Source organism: Centruroides vittatus, unplaced genomic scaffold (assembly GCF_030686945.1).
Source record: "Centruroides vittatus isolate TY-2023 unplaced genomic scaffold, ASM3068694v2 scaffold_386, whole genome shotgun sequence".
NCBI classification, from domain to species: domain Eukaryota; kingdom Metazoa; phylum Arthropoda; class Arachnida; order Scorpiones; family Buthidae; genus Centruroides; species Centruroides vittatus.
This window is the reverse complement of record NW_027122706.1, coordinates 3095889-3118717: the sequence shown is the minus strand read 5'-3', so window position 1 is coordinate 3118717 and position 22829 is coordinate 3095889. Positions and strand designations below refer to the sequence as shown.

The window sequence follows — 22829 nt, the reverse complement described above, 5'->3', positions numbered from 1 at the left end:
TTCACAAGGGAACAGATTAAAACTTATATTGGGCTCCCATGTGATTTTGGAATTTCAAATTGGAATTCAATTGAAAAGCTTTGCTTTTCCTATTCCTACTCATCTTTGCTCCTGACAATACACAAGAACGATTGAGACGACACAGATTAAATACTTGTTTTTAAATATAAGAGGGTAAGCATTTGGTAAAAAATGCAAATACACAGTTTACAAAAATTATTGCAAAAACGCAAAGAATCTTTTGCTTGCACATATAGGATGATCTGGGTTTCTGAAGCAGTGAAAAATGAATAAAAACCTCGTCTTACATGCAAGTAAATATGGTATATATATGTATAGTTACTACCTTCTTTCACTACATGCCTTCAAAATAAATACATTTAAAAAATCAAAAATGCAGCAGTTTATAACACTAACCTTTACTGTCTAAATAAAAACAAATGTTTTCAATTGTTTTAAAATACCCAATGTTATGTTCTTAAAACAATTCAAATGTAGCATGCTACATGATTCAATGGACATATGAAGTGGTAACATATGCATCATTATGTAATTCAGTGGGTTACATTGATTGGATGACTTTCTGTAGGTAGTGCCAGATCTTACATTGCTTGCTAAGCATACAAGATTTGTTTTGCTTCTTTATAATTACTACACATCTCCCTCCTGTCGACTTTAAAAATTTCAAGGGCCTCTACATCCTGAATACCTTCATCTTCACAAGCAGTGCATATCTGTGTCACTTGATGGAACAAAACCTCTGTCTTTATCAGAGGTGTATGTGGCCAGGGCAGTGGAGAGTTTACCATTATCCAAGTCATATTGATCTCCCTTATCCTCTGCTCCAAAGAATGTATACTAAGTGCTCTGTAAAGTGGTTGATCCAATGTATACTAGGTCACTGCCACTCCTGTGATCCTTTACATTCAGTTTCTGGGGCTCTCTGTGTGTTTTAGGGGTCTTTCCCATTTTTAAGTATTGTGTATATTGGGTTTTGTTTGTACATAGTAGTGGCAAACAATGCCCTTGTTTGCCACTATTCATCTAAATTGTGTCCAAGTGGCATTCATATCTCATTGACTTTTAGTTAGCATACATTTTTCCATTTCTTCCATTTAGTTAGCATACCTTCTTAGCTGACTAAGCAGACAGTTCAGAGGTACAGTACAGGCCCACTTAGACTAGATGGAATTATTATATTGCTCAAAAAACATTTCATTCTTAAATATTTAAAAGATTGGGGATTTCCAAGTCAACAGAAATAAAATGGCTATCAATTATAAAGATAACAAAACTCTATCTACTGCCTGGAGAGTCCTATGTGAAATATGATAACCTTATGTTGTGGCACTACGCCATGCCTGCGTACATAGGGGTTAGATATAAGTTTGATATTAATCTCAATCCTTTGTTTTCCATTTTTACTGTCTTTAGAACTTTCTCATTCATTCTTTCTTTACGGGTAAGGCAACCTCATTCCAAGAACTAAAGGGGGAAACAAAAGAAAGAAAAGCCCCAAGGGCGTCAGTAAATGAAAAATGGACATCCTTGTGCTAGTGTTCGGTGGAAGCAGACTGTAAAAGAAAAAGGTTGAGATCATCGATTAGTGGGACAAAGAGACCTTAAGTTGTCGACAAGAAGACGAACGAAATAGACTGACGATAAAATCAAGAGATTTCTGGTAATACTTTGGTCACTAGGTATTATCAGGTCGGAGATATAGAGAGAATAGTGAAAAGCGAATTGAGTGCAATTCTCCTTTTTATTAGAGTGAAGATCCATGGAAAATCTGGGTACCCCACCAAATTTTTTTCTTTTATTCTTCTTACCCCTTCTCTCATCCTTTCCTCCTCTTTTTGTTTAGTTTGTAAGTTAGTTTAAGATAGTTTAAGTTAGTTATAATATTTCAGGAAAATACCAAAACATAAAATTATTGTCGCGAACACGTGTTATCCTCCTTTGTTTTCACAAAGATACATCATAGCAATTTTGTGTATATTGGAATTGCCTAGTTGGGATCCTAAAGAATCAAGTGTATATAGAACCACACGAACTGTTAATAAAATATTTTATTGTGTACAACTTTGCCTTGTATTGTTCGTCCGCATGCTCACAACAATGTTACCTTGGGTACATCAACTACAATATACAATGCCCAATCAGACAGCATTTTAAATTTGAATTCAACATTTGATTGCATATGTTACATTCAGATTTTTGCAAAATCCTGAAGATGGTTGTTTTAAAATGACAAAAACATTTATTTTTATTTAGATGGAAAAGGTTAGTGTTATAAACTGCTGAATTTTGTTTTTTGAGTGTATTTATATATGTATATGCCTATATATTTATAAAGCTTTCAGTTAACTGGCTTTCAGATAAACGATGCTCTACTGTAATTGTTAGTTTGAAACATACATTAAATAAACAATACTGCTTTCCTTGCCTTTTCTCTGGGCAAAATTCTGGAGAAGTTTATCAAAACTAACAGTTCTAGCAATTTCAGACTCAATGCTGAGTGTAGCTAAGTCATCAAGATGGTCTTGGCTCATTGTTGATCATGGATAATTTTTTTATCCATGATCAACAACTTCTTCTCAGTGAAAGACCATTATGAATATGCAACTATGGCAGGAATAGTAAGCAAAATACACAGACAAACACAGATACTTGGAATCCATCCTTGTAGTTTGTACTCATGCAAATAATTTAGCAGTTTCAATGGTTTGATGGTTTGGCCAAAGTTAGCTTTGTGAACTATTGGTAGGTGTTTGAGCTCAGTGACTATGTCCTCTGTAAAATCATCTGGATATTTTCAAGAAAGACAGTGCCTTTTTTTCAAGATCTTCCAACATAGTGAGATAGTTCCAGAGAAAGTTGAACTTATCTGAAATATTCTTTGCTTTGAAGTAAATTGTTGTCCCACTTATCACACTATCAATGACAACATAAAAAGCAAACCCAAAATATGCTTCCTCAGGTGACTCATCTGTATCATCTAGTTTTGTTAAATTGGTATCTGGAACAGTGTTGTCATTGTGGTCATACACCTTATTTTGTATATTATTGTATATATTATTCTTAGTATTTATTCCATTTTCTTCTTTTTCTTCCTCTTTGTTAGTTCTTTTGTCTATCACTTCCTAGAAACTTCTTCCCTAACCCTTCCCTGTTCAAATGGTGGTGACCTAATTAAAAGACAAAGAAAAGGTCTTGAGGGCTAAGTGTAGGACAAGAGGTCACTTTTTGGCTTGGATGTTGGAGAGATAGGTCGTGTTGTGAAGACCTCTAGGTTGTTCTGGCATTGACTGGAGAACAAAGGAGACGACAAGCCTAAGCTAGCATTCGAGAGGAATCCGAAATATATCCCAATATAGGAACCTCAAGAAACTTATTGAGAGAATAAGATAGATGTCTACAATCAACAATTTCTACAATTCAGAAAGTTAATAATCTAGCAAGCACCACCATCACCCCGAGATTGTCGACACTTTGGGTACCCATTCTTTTCTATCATCATATATCCAACTATCCTATTGTCTATCTTTCTTCTCTCTTTTTTATTTGTATAAAGATTAATTATCCACTTGTATAAATACTGGTGAAGTATACAATTCACTCACATCAACCTTTGAAAAACCAGTGATAATTTAATTGAAAACAAACGTTTTCGACCACGTAACTTGGTCTTTGTCAGGTTATAACTATTGAGATTCATTACAATTTCTAAAATCTTTTAGAACGATTTCAAACTTTCATATAAAAAAGCGTTGTGCGTGCGTGTTGCCATGGAAGCATATGTGTTGCTGACATATGTAGCAAGCATGGCACAAACGAACTAATATAATGTAATTATATTCCATATATAAACAAAGGATAGAAATGTACGTTAAATAGAGCTGTGGGGATCTTCCCCTTTGTAACAAAACTTCCAAGCATGAGAAATGTTATTTGCATCTTTAGAATTGATGCAGTTTGTGCGCAATCCTGCTTTGTATATCTCCAGAGTTTCCAGGGATCGTAAATGTTCCAATCGGTGGGAGAGTTATACGAAAGTTTGAAAACGTTCTAAAAGATTTTAGAAATTGTAACGAATCTCAATAGTTATGGTCGAAAACATTTGTTTTCAATTAAATTATCACTGGTTTTTCAAAGGTTGATGTGAGTGAATTGTATAAGTAGTTTTAAGTATTTAGTCGTAGTTCCTTATTTTTGTACCGCAGTGAATATTTTTTTGTCGTGAGGTTGCTTAACAATTCTACCCGAGTGTCTGCAGGAATTATATGTAAAAAAAAATTAACAGGGGAAGAACGAAGAGTGTTGGAATTATAAAAGAATCCTGTAAAGAAAATAAACACGGGTGACGAAAACATATATGTGTATTATATTCTCTTGTTGAATCACTCACCATGTGCATATCTTACATCATGAAATGATGTCTGTGTATGTTTTGCTGCACTTTAGCCTTATGACAACTTGACCTCCATCCATTTCAAGATTGGAAGCTATAAGCTTTGTTTCATTTCACATAGATTTCCATTTGTTTCAGAGTTCAGTTTGCTCAAGCGAGTTCAAAAATTTTGATACTGTAACATCTAATGTTGTATCTCTTGCTTGGATAACTTTATTGGAAAAATCAATTGGTACAAGTAATCTATACCAAACAGCCATTATGATACAGGAAAATGATGTTACATATGGCAAAGTGCCTTCAATATAATTTTTAGATTTTGGAGTCAAATTAAACTCCCAATATTTCCTCCAGTGCAACTTTAAAACCTGGAAGATGTGTAAATTTTACACTTTGAACTCAATCTTACCATCTAGTGCCAGATATTCCATGAAGAGAGGTGCCTATGTGCTTGACCAGAATTTCTTACTTTTTTGGACTAGAACTGAACAAATTGTAAATAGTTTGTGTAGTCCCAAAGAGTGTAGTTGCTTCTGGAGTGCTTTCTGCTGCATCATTTCCACAGAGATTGAGTGTGTGGCAAATGCAGGGTTAAAATATGGTATTTGAGTAAAGTTCAAGTAGTTTAGTTTGAGCACCATTGTATTTTCCTACCATATTTGCACCATTGTCATATGCTTGAGCTCTACAATCTGAAAGGGAAATATCATAATCTTGCAAAGTGTCAAGGATCATGAGGCTATTTGTTGCTACAATTCAGAAATTTAAAAATTTTTTTCAAACTTTATATTGAGATCCATTTTGAATTACATATTGCAGCAGAAAAGTAGTTTGCTCTACATGTGATGAATACAGTGGTGTGCCGTCCATGGAACTGTGGAAGCACCACTTCCCTTGTATTTTCTAAAATATAAATACATATTGTGCGATTATTTTCATATTTTAACGTACTTTGAATTAATTAAAATTAATTAACATTTTATTACAACCGCATTATATATATTATTACAAATGTTTATACATGTGAAAAACAATGATAAAATTTGTATATACATATTCCTAACAGAAGTGCGCTGTATTGTCAAATACAAGATAGCTTCCATGGTGAAAATATAATCATGTAAAGCAGCCAGATTACAGGCATTTGTGCATGCACTTTACAGAGCACCAACCTCACACGATTTAGCTTGTGGATGCTCTATACACCAAAATATTGTATAATACTTCCAATAAATCTACCCAGGACCAGCATAGCTTCCCTATCACCAAATGTCACCACATGCCACTGGATGAATATGGGATTTTATCCACCATAATCGCAAAGTATTGCATACATCGTTCTCATTAGGATTCTTTCTCTACCAATAAGTATTGGAACACTGGAGCTTGTTTTCTCAGAAACAAATATTATTAAGAATCCTCTGCAAAACAGATTGGATTGAGGATTCTGAATACCATTCTGGAAATTAGAATAACTGTTATGGCAGAAAGAAAATATAAAGTTTTTGTGCCAACCAATTACATGATTCTTAGCTTTAATAACAGTAAAGGTGAAGAATGTAATGAAAATGATTTGGAGATGTTGGACAAGTAAGCAGAAATAAAAAAATAATGTAAAATATGTGCAGATACAGATATCAATTAAAAAGATTTTTCCATTTTCTTTCTTTGTCAGGTTTTCTGCTAATAAGTTATATGCATTCAGGGATTTGAGATTTTTGAACAACTTTTTTGATATAAAAATTGTGACAAGAATTCATGAGGATCTGACAACCTGCCCAAATGTTCTTGTGTATACTACCCATAATAAAAAAGACACTTTTTTCCTGTTCTATGTAAAACTTCTAGTAAATAAAACCCATAAATTCTAACATTAACAAACAGTTGCAATTGTATTTTATATGAAATACTTAATATTGACATGCCAATTTCCAGGGTTAGACAGGAATATAAAAAATGGAATAATAAAGTTTATTAAAATTATGAAGAATATTAAAGTAATAATAAAATTTACTTTTTGCAGAATAAAGAATTATTTGTTGATGATGCTTTTCCACCACTTCCCAAATCATTGTATTATAATCCTGAAGAACAAAGAGATGAATATGGCTGTAATTGGCTTAGACCTCATGAAATAACTTGTGATCCCAGTGAAGCTGTGATTAGGTGGGCTGTATTTCGAACACCCATGCCTTCAGATATATCACAAGGTATATTGCTTTTTCTTTTGTTATATTAATATAATTATTACATACTTCTAAGAAAAATTAAATAATTTCTCAGAATCTAGGTTTTCATAGAAATTATTATTTTACAAAAATAATAGGTACAAATATTTACAAAGAAACTTCTTCTAAATGATTTCAATGAAATTTGCAAATTTAACTTTGAAAAATTTTGGGAATTTAAATTTATCATATAACAGCAGCATTGTTTTGCAACAGAAATATATTTTATCACTTTGTAAATAAATATTCTAATCTAAATTACTAAATCTTCCCATAGTTGGTTATATATTAGTAAATAATACCAACAAAACCTTCAAAATTAAACCAGAAAATATATTTTAATATAAATATGCTGCTATAACAAGTGATTTCAATCCTAATTGGGATCTGCTTCAGGTCAAAATGTTTGATAAATCTAAATTACTTTAAATTGAATGTTTCTATTTATAATAGAATGATATTGTAATTGTTTTGATAAAATTGAATTTTTTGATTTATTTGCAAATCATTGGAGTAATAAAAGATGATAATTTAAAATGATAATCATTGGAGTAATAAAAAATGATAAATGATAATGATTAAAAATGATACAATAAGTGATAATAAATAAAAAATGATAATGATATGTAAATTATTATAGAGTGCATAATAATGATAATAATGATTATTGATAATTTGTTTAAATTGATATTGATGAAATTTAATGGAATTAAAGTAATAATAATTTCAAAAAGCTGGTGTTTTTGTTTTTGTTTTTGTTGGTGCAAGTTTAGTTTTGATAATTTAGAGATTTTTCATAACAGTGCATTTCAAAAAATGGATCAGTCACATATCATTTTAGATAATTACCATTGGTGGATCTATATATCAATTGTGCATACATACATACATACATACAAGAAAGACATCGGCTGTACACGAAATGTTTAGCCGTCAGAAAAGAGGGTAAGGGAAAGAGGAGAGGAAGGAGGAGGGAGAGGAGATAGACAGTAGAGAAATACAGGATTCCTCTGAACGGCGTACATATGGCTACAGTACCCTCTATGTTTGATGTTGGCATGCAGTTTTTATGCTGCAAGGCCTTAGGCCCCCAAAGGGTCTAAAAGAAAACCTGAGTGTAGCGAACATCAATAATTGGGTGCTACCACAAATAGCTAAGTGTAGAAGTTAGTGCCAAGTGGTTGTTAGTAGGAAAACTTATATGTACTTAATACTAATAAAACCAAACACAATTGCGAATCTTAATATTACTTAACAGCTAGACAGACAGCCCAAAGAAAATGAACACAATGACAAACTAGACAAGACGAATGGACCAACAGAGACAAACGGGCAAGACCCCAATTTTTTTTTAATTTTTTATTTTATTTTATTTCTAAACATTAACTTACTCACTAACTAAACTAACCTACTATAACCTAGGACGAACCTAACCAGAGGACTAAAGCTAACAAACCCTAATCTAATTTAATCTAACCTATCATATCCTAATTGGAAACCAAGCTAAGAGTCCCTAATCTAACTACAAATATCAATTGTGCAGCTTACTTAAGCAAAATAAAATAGAAATTTTATTTTATTCACTAAAATAGTAATAATATTTTAAATTTGCATTAATACTAACAGCTGTATTTCAATCAGTTTTACTGAAGCAGATATAGAATTCATAATTCTTGATACATTATTCTTATCCTGTTTTTAAACAGAGTTTATCTAAACTGTTTAACATCATTACCATATATTTTTGAAATTATGTTGCTCATGCATAATTCCCTCTGATATATGTCGTTGAATTAATTTTGGTTTCTAAATCATGTTTGTATTTTATGTGTAAAATTATGTATTGGGTTGTTCGGAAAGTTTGTAGTGATTTTTGATAGCCGACAGTTGAGACACCGATTGACGCAAAAATGATTAGAATTGTACAAACCAATGAATATTACGATAAATGACCTTGAGACGCGTCCGTTACAAAAAAACCATTAAGATTATTCAAATAGCGTTTAATTTGTCTCATTGCAAAAAATGGATGCGAACAACGTGCATTATCGACACTTGTTTCTTTTCTTTTTTGTAAAGGCAAAAATGCTGTACAAACAGCTAAAAAGATATGTGATGTTTATGGTGGGAGTGCTGTATCAGAATCAACTGTTCGAAAGTGGTTTGCAAAATTTAAAACGGGTAATTTCAGCTTTGAAGATGCTCCTCGCTCAGGAAGACCTCCTGTTATTGAAGAGGTCCAGATCAAAGCATTATTGGATGAAAACCCTCATTACACAACTCGAGAGATTGCAGACATAGTGAAGTCATCAAACAGTACTGTATTTCAACATCTAAAGAAACTCGGATACGTGAATCGTTATGACATTTGGATACCTCACGACTTAACGGAAAAAAACTAACTGGATCGCATCTCCATTTGTGATTGTCTTGAAAGACGAAATGAAAGTGACCCTTTTCTGAAGCGTTTAGTGACAGGTGATGAAAAGTGGATCATTTATAACAACATCAGCCGAAAACGATCATGGGGTAAGAAAAATGAATCACCATTAAAAATTCCAAAGGCCGGTCTTCATCCAAAGAAGGTCATGCTCACTGTCTGGTGGGATTGGAAGGGAATCCTGTACTACGAGCTGCTTCCACAGAATCAAACAATTGATTCTGATAAGTATTGTTCCCAATTGGATAAGCTGAACATGGCAATTAAAGAAAAGCGTCCGGAACTAGCCAATAGAAAAGGTATTGTGTTTCACCAAGATAATGCCAGACCTCATACGTCTTTACGAACACGCCAAAAATTATTGGAACTAAACTGGGATGTTTTACCCCACCCCCTTACTCACCCGACCTTGCCCCGTCGGACTACCATTTGTTCCGTTCTCTACAAAATTCCCTTCATGATAAAAACTTTGATACTTTGGAAGCTTGCAAAAACCACGTGGATCAGTTTTTCGCAGGAAAAACTGGAAAGTTCTACGAAGAGGGTATCATGAAGCTGCCCCATAGATGGCAACACGTCATTAAAAACAATGGCGCATACATAATGGAATAAAAGTATATTTTTAGTTTTAAAACAATTTCTTTTATTTCTCTTAAAAATCGCTACAAACTTTCCGAACAACCCAAAATTTATAGAAAGAAAAACACTAATAATAGAGAAACTTGGACTTTAGAAGCAACTTTTTTTTATTCAAATTAGAATTCTTCAAATTAGAAGTTAAGAATATTTTAAAAAATATTTAATTTTTGAGTCTATCCATTAATCCTTTCAACATAACCACAGAAGTATCCGTTACATTGGTTTGAAGAAAAAACTTTGTTAAAAACAAATAACAATAGGTAAAAATTCACACTATTAAAAACAATCAAATGGCAGCCTTTTATTTGAGGATCTGATGCTTTAACATTAAAAACAACAAGTAAATCGTCTCACCCTACTATCAAGTTTTTATCCATTTTGTATCAGATTCTAGCTCTCTAGTGGTTGATATGAGTTATTTTTTCATTTGCATATAGTTACAATTTCCATGATGAACTCACTTTTTTTATTCACAATATATCAGTGGCGTGCCGTGACATTTGATGATAGGGAAGCTGTGTTTCTGTAAGAAGCCGACTTCCAGGGGCAATCAATTAATTGCGTGTCAGTAATGGTCTAGGGTCCATTCGTACATAGGTGGTGGCTGTAGAGACAAAGACGACAAGTATCTGACAAAAACCGTTTATTTTAACATAAAATAAACATACACTATGTACAAAATAGTTTGCTTTAGGACAATCGGTCGTTCGGACGTCCCGAGCGTCGATGTGGTTCTTTGATGGTCGATCGAAGGTGGCTCCGGGACAGTGGCGTTGACGAGTTCGTAAGGCACGGGGAGGCTTTGTCCGTTGGAGTCGGAGACACGGTGTAAGTCCGAAGTGGCACGGGTTACAGGTTGGCACAATAGACGAGAAATTGTTTTTTTTTTTTTTTTTTTTTTGCGCGTTGACACACGGCGTTTTGGTTATTCGGAACGTTAACCGAGTGCCAGGTGTCCTCGATTGTCGGAAATTATATCAATCTCCGTTCTTTCTTTCATCCATTTTGATTGGTCGTTCTCCCTCAATCACGCTTCCCGAGTGGTTGGTCCCTGGTTACTAAATGTAACGAGCCTCTTACCTGGAGAGTGAGAAAACTCAAAATCGAAGACGAATTCGATCTTCCACTGATCATAGAAAGATTCCTTTCGCGATTTATGGTTTCTGCCTGGCAGTTTGATATAAACAATGGGTGTCCGACTACAAGCGACTTTTACCTATGTTTTTTTAAACTAATAAATTTTTCTCTAAATTAACCGTTTTTTCGCGTCTTTCGTGACGGGTCAGACCTGTCCGGTACATGACATTTCCATAAAAGTTTTAAACAAATACTGGAAATGACAAAAATAAACAATTTATGTATTTTAGTTCTAAAATACAAATAGTACATACGTAATACTAATTGATATGATACAAACAATGATATAAAAACTTTTTAAAATTTTTTATAAACTAACTCTATTCGGCGATTTTTTCCGCAAAGTCGTTAATTACTTTATCGTAAAAGTCGCTGGTCGTCGACTCCATCGACACATTTGAAAGCTCCTTTTCTATCGAAACCAACGCTAGCAACGACAATTTTTCCTCTGACCGAGTGTTCCTGGCCAATGTATGAATTTGCTTCGTGGTCGAAAAACTGCGCTCAGCAGACCCACCGGTAAATGGTACCGTAAATATTAATGATATTAAATCATATAATTCTTTTAGTACGTCTTTGTTCGGATCGACATTAATTATAATATGTTTTATGTTTAAGAGTTACTTGTCAATATAGTCCGGACACGAATGTAAATATTGCAATTCGCTACGTAATTTAGATAAATCAAAAAATTTCCCATAAAATTTACTTAATTTAAAGAATTAAAACACGCTCGGAAAAATTGTTAATAATTTCAATATTATGAAAAACATCTAAGAGTGATAAAAATTTTAAAGATTTTGTCTGAATATCTGTCAATATAATTATAATTTTCTTTTAATTATACTGTAATTAAATATAACTTTGCAATAAAACGTACATAATGTACAAATGTACAAAATGTACATAAAAATAACATTGAATACTTTTTATTTTTTAAATCTAAAACAATTCACTTAGTCAGATAGCTCCCTACCAAGTGGCTAAGGGATAGAATCGTTGGAAGCGTTACACGTGTGTAGTTTCCACCAGCTAAACCGGCTGAGGTTGCTGCTCTGTAAAGCGCATGCGCCAATGCCCTCTGGCCGCTCTACACCATTCAGTTATCCTCGCCTTGAAAGCTGTCTCGGAAGCGCTTCCATTCCGCCACTGACATTTGAATATACAATAGCAATCTTATCGTTTTTCTCACATTTAGTATACAATTTTTTAATAAGATACATAATGCAGTTATAATAAAATATTAATTTTAATTAATTCAAAGTACATTAAAATATGAAAATTTATATTTTAGAAAATACAAGGGAAAGTCATTGGAAGGTGGATGCAGCGCTTCCACCGCTTCCAATGACGGCAGGCCACTGCAATATATAAAACTTCAATTAATATAATGATAAATGAGATTTATCTGCAGATTTATTTAAATTTTTTTAAAGATATAAAAATTTTCTGATTGTTATTTTGTAATGTTTGAGTGCTAACAGATTTATAATTTTTATCAACAAACAGCAAAAACCCTTTAAGATGCAGTCTTTTTATTTAAACATCTAATGTTTTCAGTATACTTTAGTGACCTTCAGGAAAAATTGAATAATTTACAGTTTATAACACACAAAACTTGTTTTAGAATGCATTTTTAAAAATTTCTTTTTAAAAAAGTGTTCAACAAAAAGAAAAAGAAAGAAATTTGTAAAAAAGCATTCTAAAATAGGTTTCATTTGTTATAAATCATAATAATTCGATTTTTCATGAAGATGATGAAGTAGACTGAAAATGTAAGAAGTTAAAATAAAAAGACTGCATTTTAAAGAGTTTTTGCTGTTTGTTGATTTTTAAATGCAGGTAGAAAAGACTTATCATTTTTATATGTATACAATCAATTAAACCAGTGATCTTAGGAAAATGGGCAATTTCATAAAATGCATTTTGTGTGTATCTCTTCAAAGAGGATGATTTAAAATGTATATATTTTCTTTACCTAAATGAGTGTAATATCAGAAATAAAAATCTCTGTATATTTTACAAGCTCTGTATATTGATATAAAGTTACCATCACTTATAGTAAGTTAACTATTATTACTTATAGTCTGACATTGCCAAAATTCCTAATGAGAAAAGTTACTGAAAAAATATTTCTTACCTTGACATAAATTATATTATTTGATGATATTTTATCCTAAATGGAATAATTAATTAATTTGTCAAATAAAAATATATTTTATTTTTATTTATTTGTTTAATTGGTCAGAGGGATCAAATTTCCATAGTCAGAGAATTAATACAAAAAATTAAAAAAACAGAAGCCTTTACAATTAGTATAATAATGAAAGGTTTAACCATAAATAAAGCTAATTGCATAACTTCTTTAACCTAAATTGTATAAAAAAAACCTTTGAACACTTTTCTAGCAATATTTTTCTTTTATGACAAATAATTTCTCTTTGTGGGGCCGGTATGAAGGCTGTGGAATCTTTGCAAGTATGCACTGAACTATCTATGTTCGGTCAAGATTTGAGAAATGCTATGGTTAAGTCTGATACATTTCCTGTGTAGACGTTGAAAAATGTTCAGAACAAGTTTCCTAGTGATGTGCTCCTTCAGAACAGTCTCCCACTCTCATTGCCAAACCTCAACAGCACTGTACCAGTGGTGGTGTTTTAACCTCAAGACAGCAAGATCGTAAACGGGAGTTGCAGTGGTGTTGCCTGCAGCAGTATGGGCAGGAAGTCTGCTCACTCATTACCTGGAATGCCCTGATGTCCCCTGATCCAGCTGATAAAAAACAGTTAGAGTATTTCATTACAGTAGTGAGAATAACCCTTGCAATTGGATGAACATTTTCTTTTTTTTTTTTCAATGTGGCAACTGCAGCAGTGCTATCTGAAAAGATAGCAATACATTTGTTTGTAAGGTTGTTGTTGCTCCAAGTAATTGCCATAAGAACAGAAAAGTATTTCTGCCTGAAACACAGAGCACTCCAGGTTAAGCACATAAGTCTTGTTGTAAATCTCCTTTTCCTTTTTGAATATTACAGATGCACATGCAGTGCCCTCGAATGTCTTGGAGCTGTCAGTGAATGCCTTGAAGTCAGTGGGGGGCCCATCCAGGAGAGAGCCCCTGCCACAAAGCTGTGTGATAACCGACAGCAAATGAAAAAGTTATTTGTTTCGTTTTTTGCAAACAAAACAAGAATTAACAAACACTTTCTTGTCAATTTACAAACTATTCTTTAATTCGCTATATTATCCGGTTCTTTGTACATTGGATCCCAACATGTAGGCGGTGAGGATACAAAATTCGGTATACATAAAACAACTCGATTATTATTATAAGTGCCTATATCTATACTTAATCTACTTACAAACTATAAGAAGGAAGAAAGAGAGAATATAAGTACAGAATAAGGGGAAGGTGGAAATACCTGGGTTTTTTTGCTCTGGATGTTCCTTGATACTGGGTGGGGTTACTGTTGTTTCTGATCATCTACTCCTATTGATGAGGCTTATCTTGGCTCTTTCTTTTCACTTTTAGTAGATCTCTCCCGTTCACTTCATCAATAATCCACTTTTCTCAATATTGTCAGTGTTGAATCCGTCCAATAAAATTGACAGTCCAGTAGAAAGTTCTTGGCCTACTTTAATGGACCAGATGGCTTCTCCGCCTCGACCTCACTCATCGAGTTTCACTTCCTAACTTCCATCGTTCCGACTCAGAGCCCATTCTCCTCAACCTTTCTCATTGAGAGCTGAGATCCCTTCCCTTCTTCTTTCCCTCTCCTTTCTGTTTTTTATTATCCTGTATTTTACAACATTGTTTTTCTTGTTCAATAAAAAGTTAAAAAACAATGGGATCGGTAATACTTTAAAATATTTGTAAATTCTAAAAATAAAATATTTTCAGATTAAAACATGAGTAAAAAGAAACTACTCTTTTATAACCGACTTCGAGTGATTAGCAGACAAATGATTAACAATAGATACTAACTTCTAATAGTTGTTTTTCTTGTTGGAGGCATCACTCCCCATTAGATAGTAAAGCAATTAAGAAGGAAGTCTTTTTCTTAGTCAACAGGAAAGGGAGAGAAACAAAAGAAACCTTAAGCCTAACTTAAATTTATAGAATTATTAATTACAAAATACAGCAATATGGCCAACGGCCACAGCTGGATGAGGAGGTCTGAGAAGGACCTGTCAACAATCATAATCAGATGCATCATAGAGTGTTTCATCAATTTTAACACACCACTCTTAAAATTAACTCAGTTTAAAACTGTATATAAAAATTAAAAAATATTAAAAATTATTGAGATATTACATTAAAAAATTTTATTTTAAATTTAATTTATCCAGTCTGGAAAGTGGTTGGTAATAATAGTTGATATGCTAGTATTCTGCAAACAATTTTAAATGTTCTGGAACTTTAACCGACAAATATAACAGGCAGTTGGAAAAATTGAAAGGATAAGCATCCTGCTGTGGCTGTCGCCTTGTTTGTTTTGTATAATTGTATATAGAATAGGAACTCCTTCCTTTTAATTTAATTATTTCCTTTCTATTTAATTATTGAATTTATCCTTTCTTCTTTCCTGTAATTCTTCTTCCTTCTGTCTTCAACCCTTTCCTGTCACATGACAGGAGCTTTACTGTTCATGGGTCCTGATTGCACCAGTGTACAAAAGGAAAGGAAGGAGTCCTGGGGAAACCAGGAATGGATGAGAGTCACTTTTGAGTTTGCCACCAATGAGATAGGTCAGGTGAGAGAGACTGAGAGACAAGCTACGAGGGGTCAGGCCTAAGAAGATAGGAGAGAGAGAGATAGAGAGGGTCAATATAGACCACGTGCAGACTGTGACTCAGAACTAAGTAAGCAAGTCTTTCTGTACATGCTCGAGGACCTGCTCAGCACATATTTAATGATAACTGTTTGTTAATACCCTGGATGTCAATGGATTGGATATTCACCGTCCACAAAGCGACCATAGTCAACATTACCCTAGTATCAGGACCCACTGATCTAAGCTACTGGTAGACTATTCTTCATCCTTTCTTTTCTTTTCTTAGTTGTAAGTAGTAATAGTATTAGGTTTGAGTTAAATTATCATTGTTTTAGTTTTAAGCTGAATTTTATATAAATCAATTGTCATGAGAAGTTTGATTGAGAGTAGGGACTTAGTACATACAATAGTGGCCAAAAGTAGAGCTAACCTTGGCATATGTTTTAAAAATGCGACCTCTATTTTGTTTACCACCTATTACATAATTAATTTTGTGATAGTTGAAAAGAACACAAAATAAGAGTCCAAATACTCAATTAAATCAAACAGATTTTATTTTAAATCTGATTTACAAAAGAAAAAAATGAAGTTTTTGTATTTTATACTGTGACAAAAGTAGAGCTACCAAAGGAAGTATACAGATTTGTTCAGTATTTTTAGGACAAAATATTAGAATTTTGTACTGTAACCAAAGCTTCCGATCACTGCCTCACATCTATGTTCCATTGAATCAACTAAGTTGCCAAGCGAAAAATTTTGCGCCGAAAAAATTGAAATATTTAAGAGCAGATTACATAATGCCTGCATTAATGCCAGGGATGCCGAAGGGTTGCCTTCGGCATGGAAATATTTAATTAAGAGGTTTGATAGCTCTTAATTTAATGCCTTGATTTTGTTATCACTGCATATCTTGTATTTGTCAGAATTTCGTATAATTTATTGATAAATGCACTTCTTGCATTTATTAGAGTTTCGTGTAGTTTATATATTTAACCTATACATATTTTTTATATATTTTTGTTATTTATATTTAATTTTTACTTTCTTATATGTATATTTTATCCGTTATTTTAGTTATTTGTATTTAAATTTTTTGTTCCATTTTGTGTTTGCATTCGAATTTGTTTAACCTGATGATGGCCAACAGATTTGGCTGAAAACGTTTGTTATTTATTAAAATTTTTCTCAGCAACTTAAGGTGTTTGGTTGTTTGTAAGTTGCCAAGCAGTGATTTGGGAGTCTCGTACCATGCTTATTGAATGGTAGACCACAATTCATCCGGATTCGAATTTGTACACTGGCATTGTGGCCGTGCGCCTTATTTTGTATATTGTAGTATATATTATTCTTAGTGTTTATTCCATTTTCTTCCTCTTCGTTAGTTCTTTTGTCTATCTTTTCCTAGAAACTTCTGTCTTTCCTAACCCTTCCCTGTTCAAATGGTGGTGACCTAATTAGAAGACAAAGAAAAGGTGGTAGCCTGAGGGCTAAGAGTAGGACAAGAGGTCACTTTTTGACTGGGACATTGAAGAGATAGGATGTATTGTGAAGACCTCCAGGTTGTTCTGGCATCGACTGGAGGACAAAGGAGACGATAAGCCTAAGCTAGCGTTCGAGAGGAATTCGAAATATATCCCGATATAGGAAGCTTGAGAAGCTTATTGAGAGGATCGGAGAGACATCCACAATCAACAACGCAGAGAGTTAATAATCTAGCATTCGCCACCATTACCCCAAGATCGTCGACATTTTGGGTATTCATTCTTTTCTATCATTATATATCCAACTATCCTATTGTCTATCTTTTCTTCTCTCTTTTTTTATTTGTATAAGTAGTTTTAAGTATTTAGTCTTAGTTCCTTATTTTTGTAACGCGGTGAATATTCTTTTGTCGCGAGGTTGCTTAACGATTCTACCCGAGTATCTGCAGGAATTATATGTAGAAAAGGTTAATAGTGAAAGAATGAGGAGTGTCGGAATTGTAAAAGAATCCTGTAAAGTAAATAAACACGGGTGACGAGAACATTTATGTGTGTTATATTCTCTTGTTGAATAACTCACCACGTGCATATCCTACAGCATATATGATGCTCAACTTCATCCAAAAGATTTGCTATGGGGTTTAGGTCTGGCAATTGGGCTGGTCATGTCATAAGATTCCTTTTCTGTTAAAACCATCACTTTACCAAATTTACTGCGTGTTTTGGGTCATCGTCCTGTTGGCAGATCCATTTCTTTGGCATTGAATGACATGCATGAGGAAGCATTTGACTCTTCAATATGTCCAATCAACAGTTTGATCCATTATTCCATTAATTCTATGAATTGGACCTATTTTCTTTGCAGAGAAACATCCCCATACCATTATGCAGCAACCACTATTCTTTATTATAGGAACTGTGTATTTTGGGTCATATCTCATGTTCACTGGTCATCTGACATATTGTATACCATCACTAGAGAAGATATTGAATTTAGATCAGTGGTTGGCAACCTTTCTGACCTCACAGACCACTAAACTCACAATTTTGAATTCCACGGACCTCTATTATGAATTTTTTAAACAATACAAAATCTGTAGAATAATGATCATAAAAGTTCAATTTTACTATATTAATACGAAACTCGCATGTTTAGTTATAACAAATTAATGCAAGCCGAAAGTTTATTGCTGCTCATTTGAAATAAGTTTATGGATTCTTAGCGCTTTCCACCAAGGACGAAAATCACACTCACAATATTGTTTATTGTTCATTATTTATTGATAACAGTCACTTGGTATTTGGTTTTAGATTCGAATAAAAACCCCCAATGAGTGAAAAAAAGCAACTAAGCATTTTGCATTTCTTTCGTAATACTTTGCGTAACCTTCAGTTGATCAATGTCCAAATTTCTCCACGGACCGCCAAATTTTCTCACGGACCATCGATGGTCCACGGACCACCGGTTGTTGACCACTGATTTAGATTCATCACTCCATAATACCTTGGACCTTTGTTCGATCCAAGTGATGTGTTCATGTGCAAACTCTAATCTCAACTTTTTGTTTTTTGCAAAGAAGAGTGGTTTCTTTGTTGATCATCTCCCATGTAATCCAAAATTAGTCAAACATCTTCGTACAGTCCTTAAGCTTATATCTGGGTTACCCATTTCACGTTTAATATGTGAAGCAGTCTAACAAGGGCTGGCTGCACTCTTAGACCTGATCAAACAATCCAACTATGGCATTGTTTTTCATGGCCTACCTGACTTTTTGGCAGAAACAATAGTCCCATATATTTGAAAACACTTCACCACTTTCACAACAACAGTTTTATGCATATTAAAGATTTTACTAATTTCAGTAAGGTCTTTTTTTTTCCCTTCAAATGCATATCTACCATTCTTTGTTGGATATCATTTGATAATTGTATTTTCCCAGACAATTTAGTTGATTCAATGGAACATAGATGTGATGCAGTGATCAGAAGCTCTGGTTACGCCACAAAATACTAATATTTTGTCCTAAAAATACTAGACAAATCTGCATACTTCTTTTGGCAGCTCTACTTTTGTCACAGTGTAAAGTATAAAAACTTTGTTTTTTCTTTGTAAATCAGATTTAAAATAAAGTCTGCCTAATTATGTATTAGGTGGTAAATGAAATAGAGGTTGCATTTTTAAAACATATGTCAAAGTTAGGTCTACTTTTGGCCACTATTGTATATATACTTTTGTTCTCTGTAACGGGCAGTCCGACCTCTGTTACCTCATTTCGATCAATAAAACATGATTGACTGTTATTTGCATCATCTTATTGTCACGTGTTTCTCATCCTTTCACACTGCATTAGTTGCTACTTTCCACTGGAAATTTCAGCTCTTACCCTCAATTATATGCACATAATTCTTAATTAGAAATCTTTCATCAAAATACAATTCTCATGTTTGCAATTTTCTTGTGAGTTGTAAATCATTTCAAGATACTATATTATATGTTTCCACTTATCTAATTGATTTGGAAGTGGTGTAAAAAAATCCCACTTCTCACTAGATTTGCAGTAGCCAGACTTACACCTAGTCACAAAACATTTATTCAGCATGCTGATATTTCTTTTTTTTGTAGAAAATAATTATAAAAATGCTTGAAAATGGCATAAGTACCTACTAACTAAATGAATAAACCAACTTCTCACCATAAAACAACTTTAGTGCCAGCTATCAGTAATCTGACACATTAAATCTTCTTTAGAACATAGCTAAGAGACCAGTATATCTATCAACTCTGGTTAAAGTATAGGAAGAGATCTTCCTAGCCCTAATATTAGGCCTAGGAAAGCTGGAAGACCAGCTAAGCCTAAAACTAGAGTTAGAAATCCAAAATCTTGAACTTGCAGACAGAGAGAGCTGAGCACATGTCCTATCTATCTCCAAGTAAGCTAGACTCAAACGCTTCACTGATCAAAGAATTAACAGGGCATTAGAGTATATGAAGCAGCACCCACTTAAAGGAACATCAAACATGTATTAACAAGGGTCTCAACAATACGGCCGTAGCCACAATTGGCAATGACCCTGACATTGGGGTGCATTTTGATCAAAAGCAAATTTTGCATCGTACATACTACAGAGCGCAACTCAGATACTTGGAGATTTTAGAGATATATAAAGCTGCCAGAAGAAATATGGCCATCAACTTTAAGGAGGCAGATTCCTTCCTATGGAAGATGTTCTTTAATCCCATCTGACTTTACTTTGTATTTCTGCATTTATGGAGATGATCACATTGTCCACTCTATTAATCAATGAACAGGCATGATTTTTAAACTGATATGTTAACATTTAAAATTAGAACATGTGTTGTTATTGTTGCCACCTTTACAAAATCGCTGACCCGGACGGCAGGTCAGGTTTATTCGAACAGAAGTTCCTGATGCATGCGCAATGTCATTTTACAATGTGAAGAATAACATGCATGCTGGTTCTAAATCAGCTACAGTTAGGGACTAGGACTTGTGTAGGAGTAATGTATGTAATCTAAATTAAGAAAGAACAGATAATTTAGCTCCATAGAAGAGATATACGGACGTACATGCAAAAAAAAAAAAAAGTTGAGAGGCAGGTTGCGCATCATACATTGGTGTAAACAGCATAACATGGTGGAATGGCAGTTGAGTTTTAGTGAGTGTGAGGTTTTTTGCTGTTCAAATGGTGTAAATTTATAAAAATATTTGCAAGAACTTTGTTTCATTGTAATTTCACAATTTCTACGAAATTCCCAGACAAAATTAATAGTTTACCCGGACAGTGAGTCAATTCCTGGACTATTTGGTTGAAAACAGGACAGGTGGTAACACTATGTGTTGTTCTAATTTTAAATGTTAACAGCCTGACAATGTCCATTAAATATGGAAGAAAAAATTTGCTAATGTGAGTTTTTACTGTTCTGCTGGTTTTTTGGCATTATTAAATTTGCTAATTATTTAAATAGATGTAAATTATATTTATTATTATTATTTATTATTATTGTTATTAGATAGATAGATTTAAATTCATATTTAACATTTTATATTTTAGGTATATTAGGAAATTGTTGGCTTTTGAGTGCTTTGGCTGTGTTAGCTGAAAGACCAGAATTAGTTGAGCGTGTAATGATTACAAGAGAAATATGTTCTGAAGGTGCTTATCAAGTTCGTTTATGCAAAGATGGACGTTGGACAACTGTATTGGTTGATGATTTGTTACCTTGTGATTCTCGAGGATGTCTGCTCTATTCACAGGTGAATTACCTTGATAAACTTTAAAAGTTTTCTTAAAATTAAATCTTAAATAATAATTTGCTATTGAATTTGGGGATTTAAAAATAAAATTTTCTTATATAAAAGAATATGTTTTATTAACTCTTCTTTTATATAATTTTGTTAATTTATTGAAAGAATAAATTATGATAAAGAAACATCACTAAATGATTGCCTAATTAATCAGGATTTAATTCAGCTAATTTAATAATTAATATTAAGTAATTTGCTGCTAGAAGTAGATATTAGGCGTCATCTCTTAACTAAATTAATAATTATAACTTTTAATAATTTATTAAATAATTTAGAATCATTTGGAAGAAAAGAACTGACCCAGGGTGGGGCTTGAACCTGCAACCTCCACTTACCAAGCAAGCCTTCACTTCCAGATGTATTTAAATATAGATATAACCTTATGCAGTTATGCCCTGCCCTGGATCAGTTCTTTTCTTCCAAATAGTTCTAAATTATTTAGTAATTTATTAAAACTTATAATTACTAATTTAGTTAAGAGATGGTGTCTAACATCTACCTCTAGTAGCAAATTACTTAATATTAATAATTAAATTAGTAGAGTTATAGCTTGATTATTTAGGCAATTGTTTGGTGATGTGTTTATATATACGTATCAGGCTTCGCAATGTATGTTATACTTAAAATTATGATAATTTTTTAATTAATGAAATCTTTGTTAAAGTTAAGTTTTATTTGATACTATTTAAATCAAAATTCTAAAATTAAATATTTTTTGCATAATAAATTTTATATTTTAACTTTATGGCTTTTACTAAATAAAATTAATTGTAATTAATTAATAATTAAATTTCAGATATTTTTTAGAAAACTGTAAATCACCATTAAGAATAAACAATTTTTATAGCATATTTAACTTTACTTGCTTTGTTTGTTATTTAATTTACTTTTGTTATTTTTTTATTCTGCAGTTTGCAGTATCTACATTATGAATTTAATAATTTGTAACCAAACAATAATCTAACTGATGGATTTTTGGTATAAAAAAGTTAATTAAATAAATAGAGTTGTATTAATAAATCTAATTTTCTTTATTTTGATCTTTAAAGTCACACCTCATCCTATATGCGAGATCATCTTATACATAAGTAAATACAGTACTTAAAAACTTTCCTTGTTGTAATCAGAGTTTTGGTTATAGTTAACATTCTCTTAGCTTATAAATGACTTTTTACTTTATCTTTTTGTACTGTTGATGTAACAATCATTATCAGATTTTGGTTCATAAATTGCAATCAACAACAGATTTATCATATACTAGCCAATGTTTATTCAACAATCAAATTACAGTATTGATTGGGGTTAATGAACCAAAAGTTTAATTAAAATACAGACAAAAGGCATGGATATATAAATATTTAAAATCATTATCAGTTACTGTTATCAATATT

At 32.7% G+C, this 22829-nt stretch overlaps 1 protein-coding gene across 2 annotated transcripts in view; it reads left to right on the top strand.

Annotated features, from left to right (window-relative positions):
• Window positions 1-22829, top strand: part of LOC136988711 (calpain-15-like) — a 124529-nt gene that overhangs the window by 57637 nt on the left and 44063 nt on the right. For both annotated transcript variants that reach the window (XM_067286656.1, XM_067286655.1), the window contains exons 3-4: window positions 6435-6621; window positions 21185-21387. In XM_067286656.1, the coding sequence (XP_067142757.1) occupies window positions 6435-6621; window positions 21185-21387 (390 nt within the window). The remainder of the gene's footprint in view (window positions 1-6434; window positions 6622-21184; window positions 21388-22829) is intronic.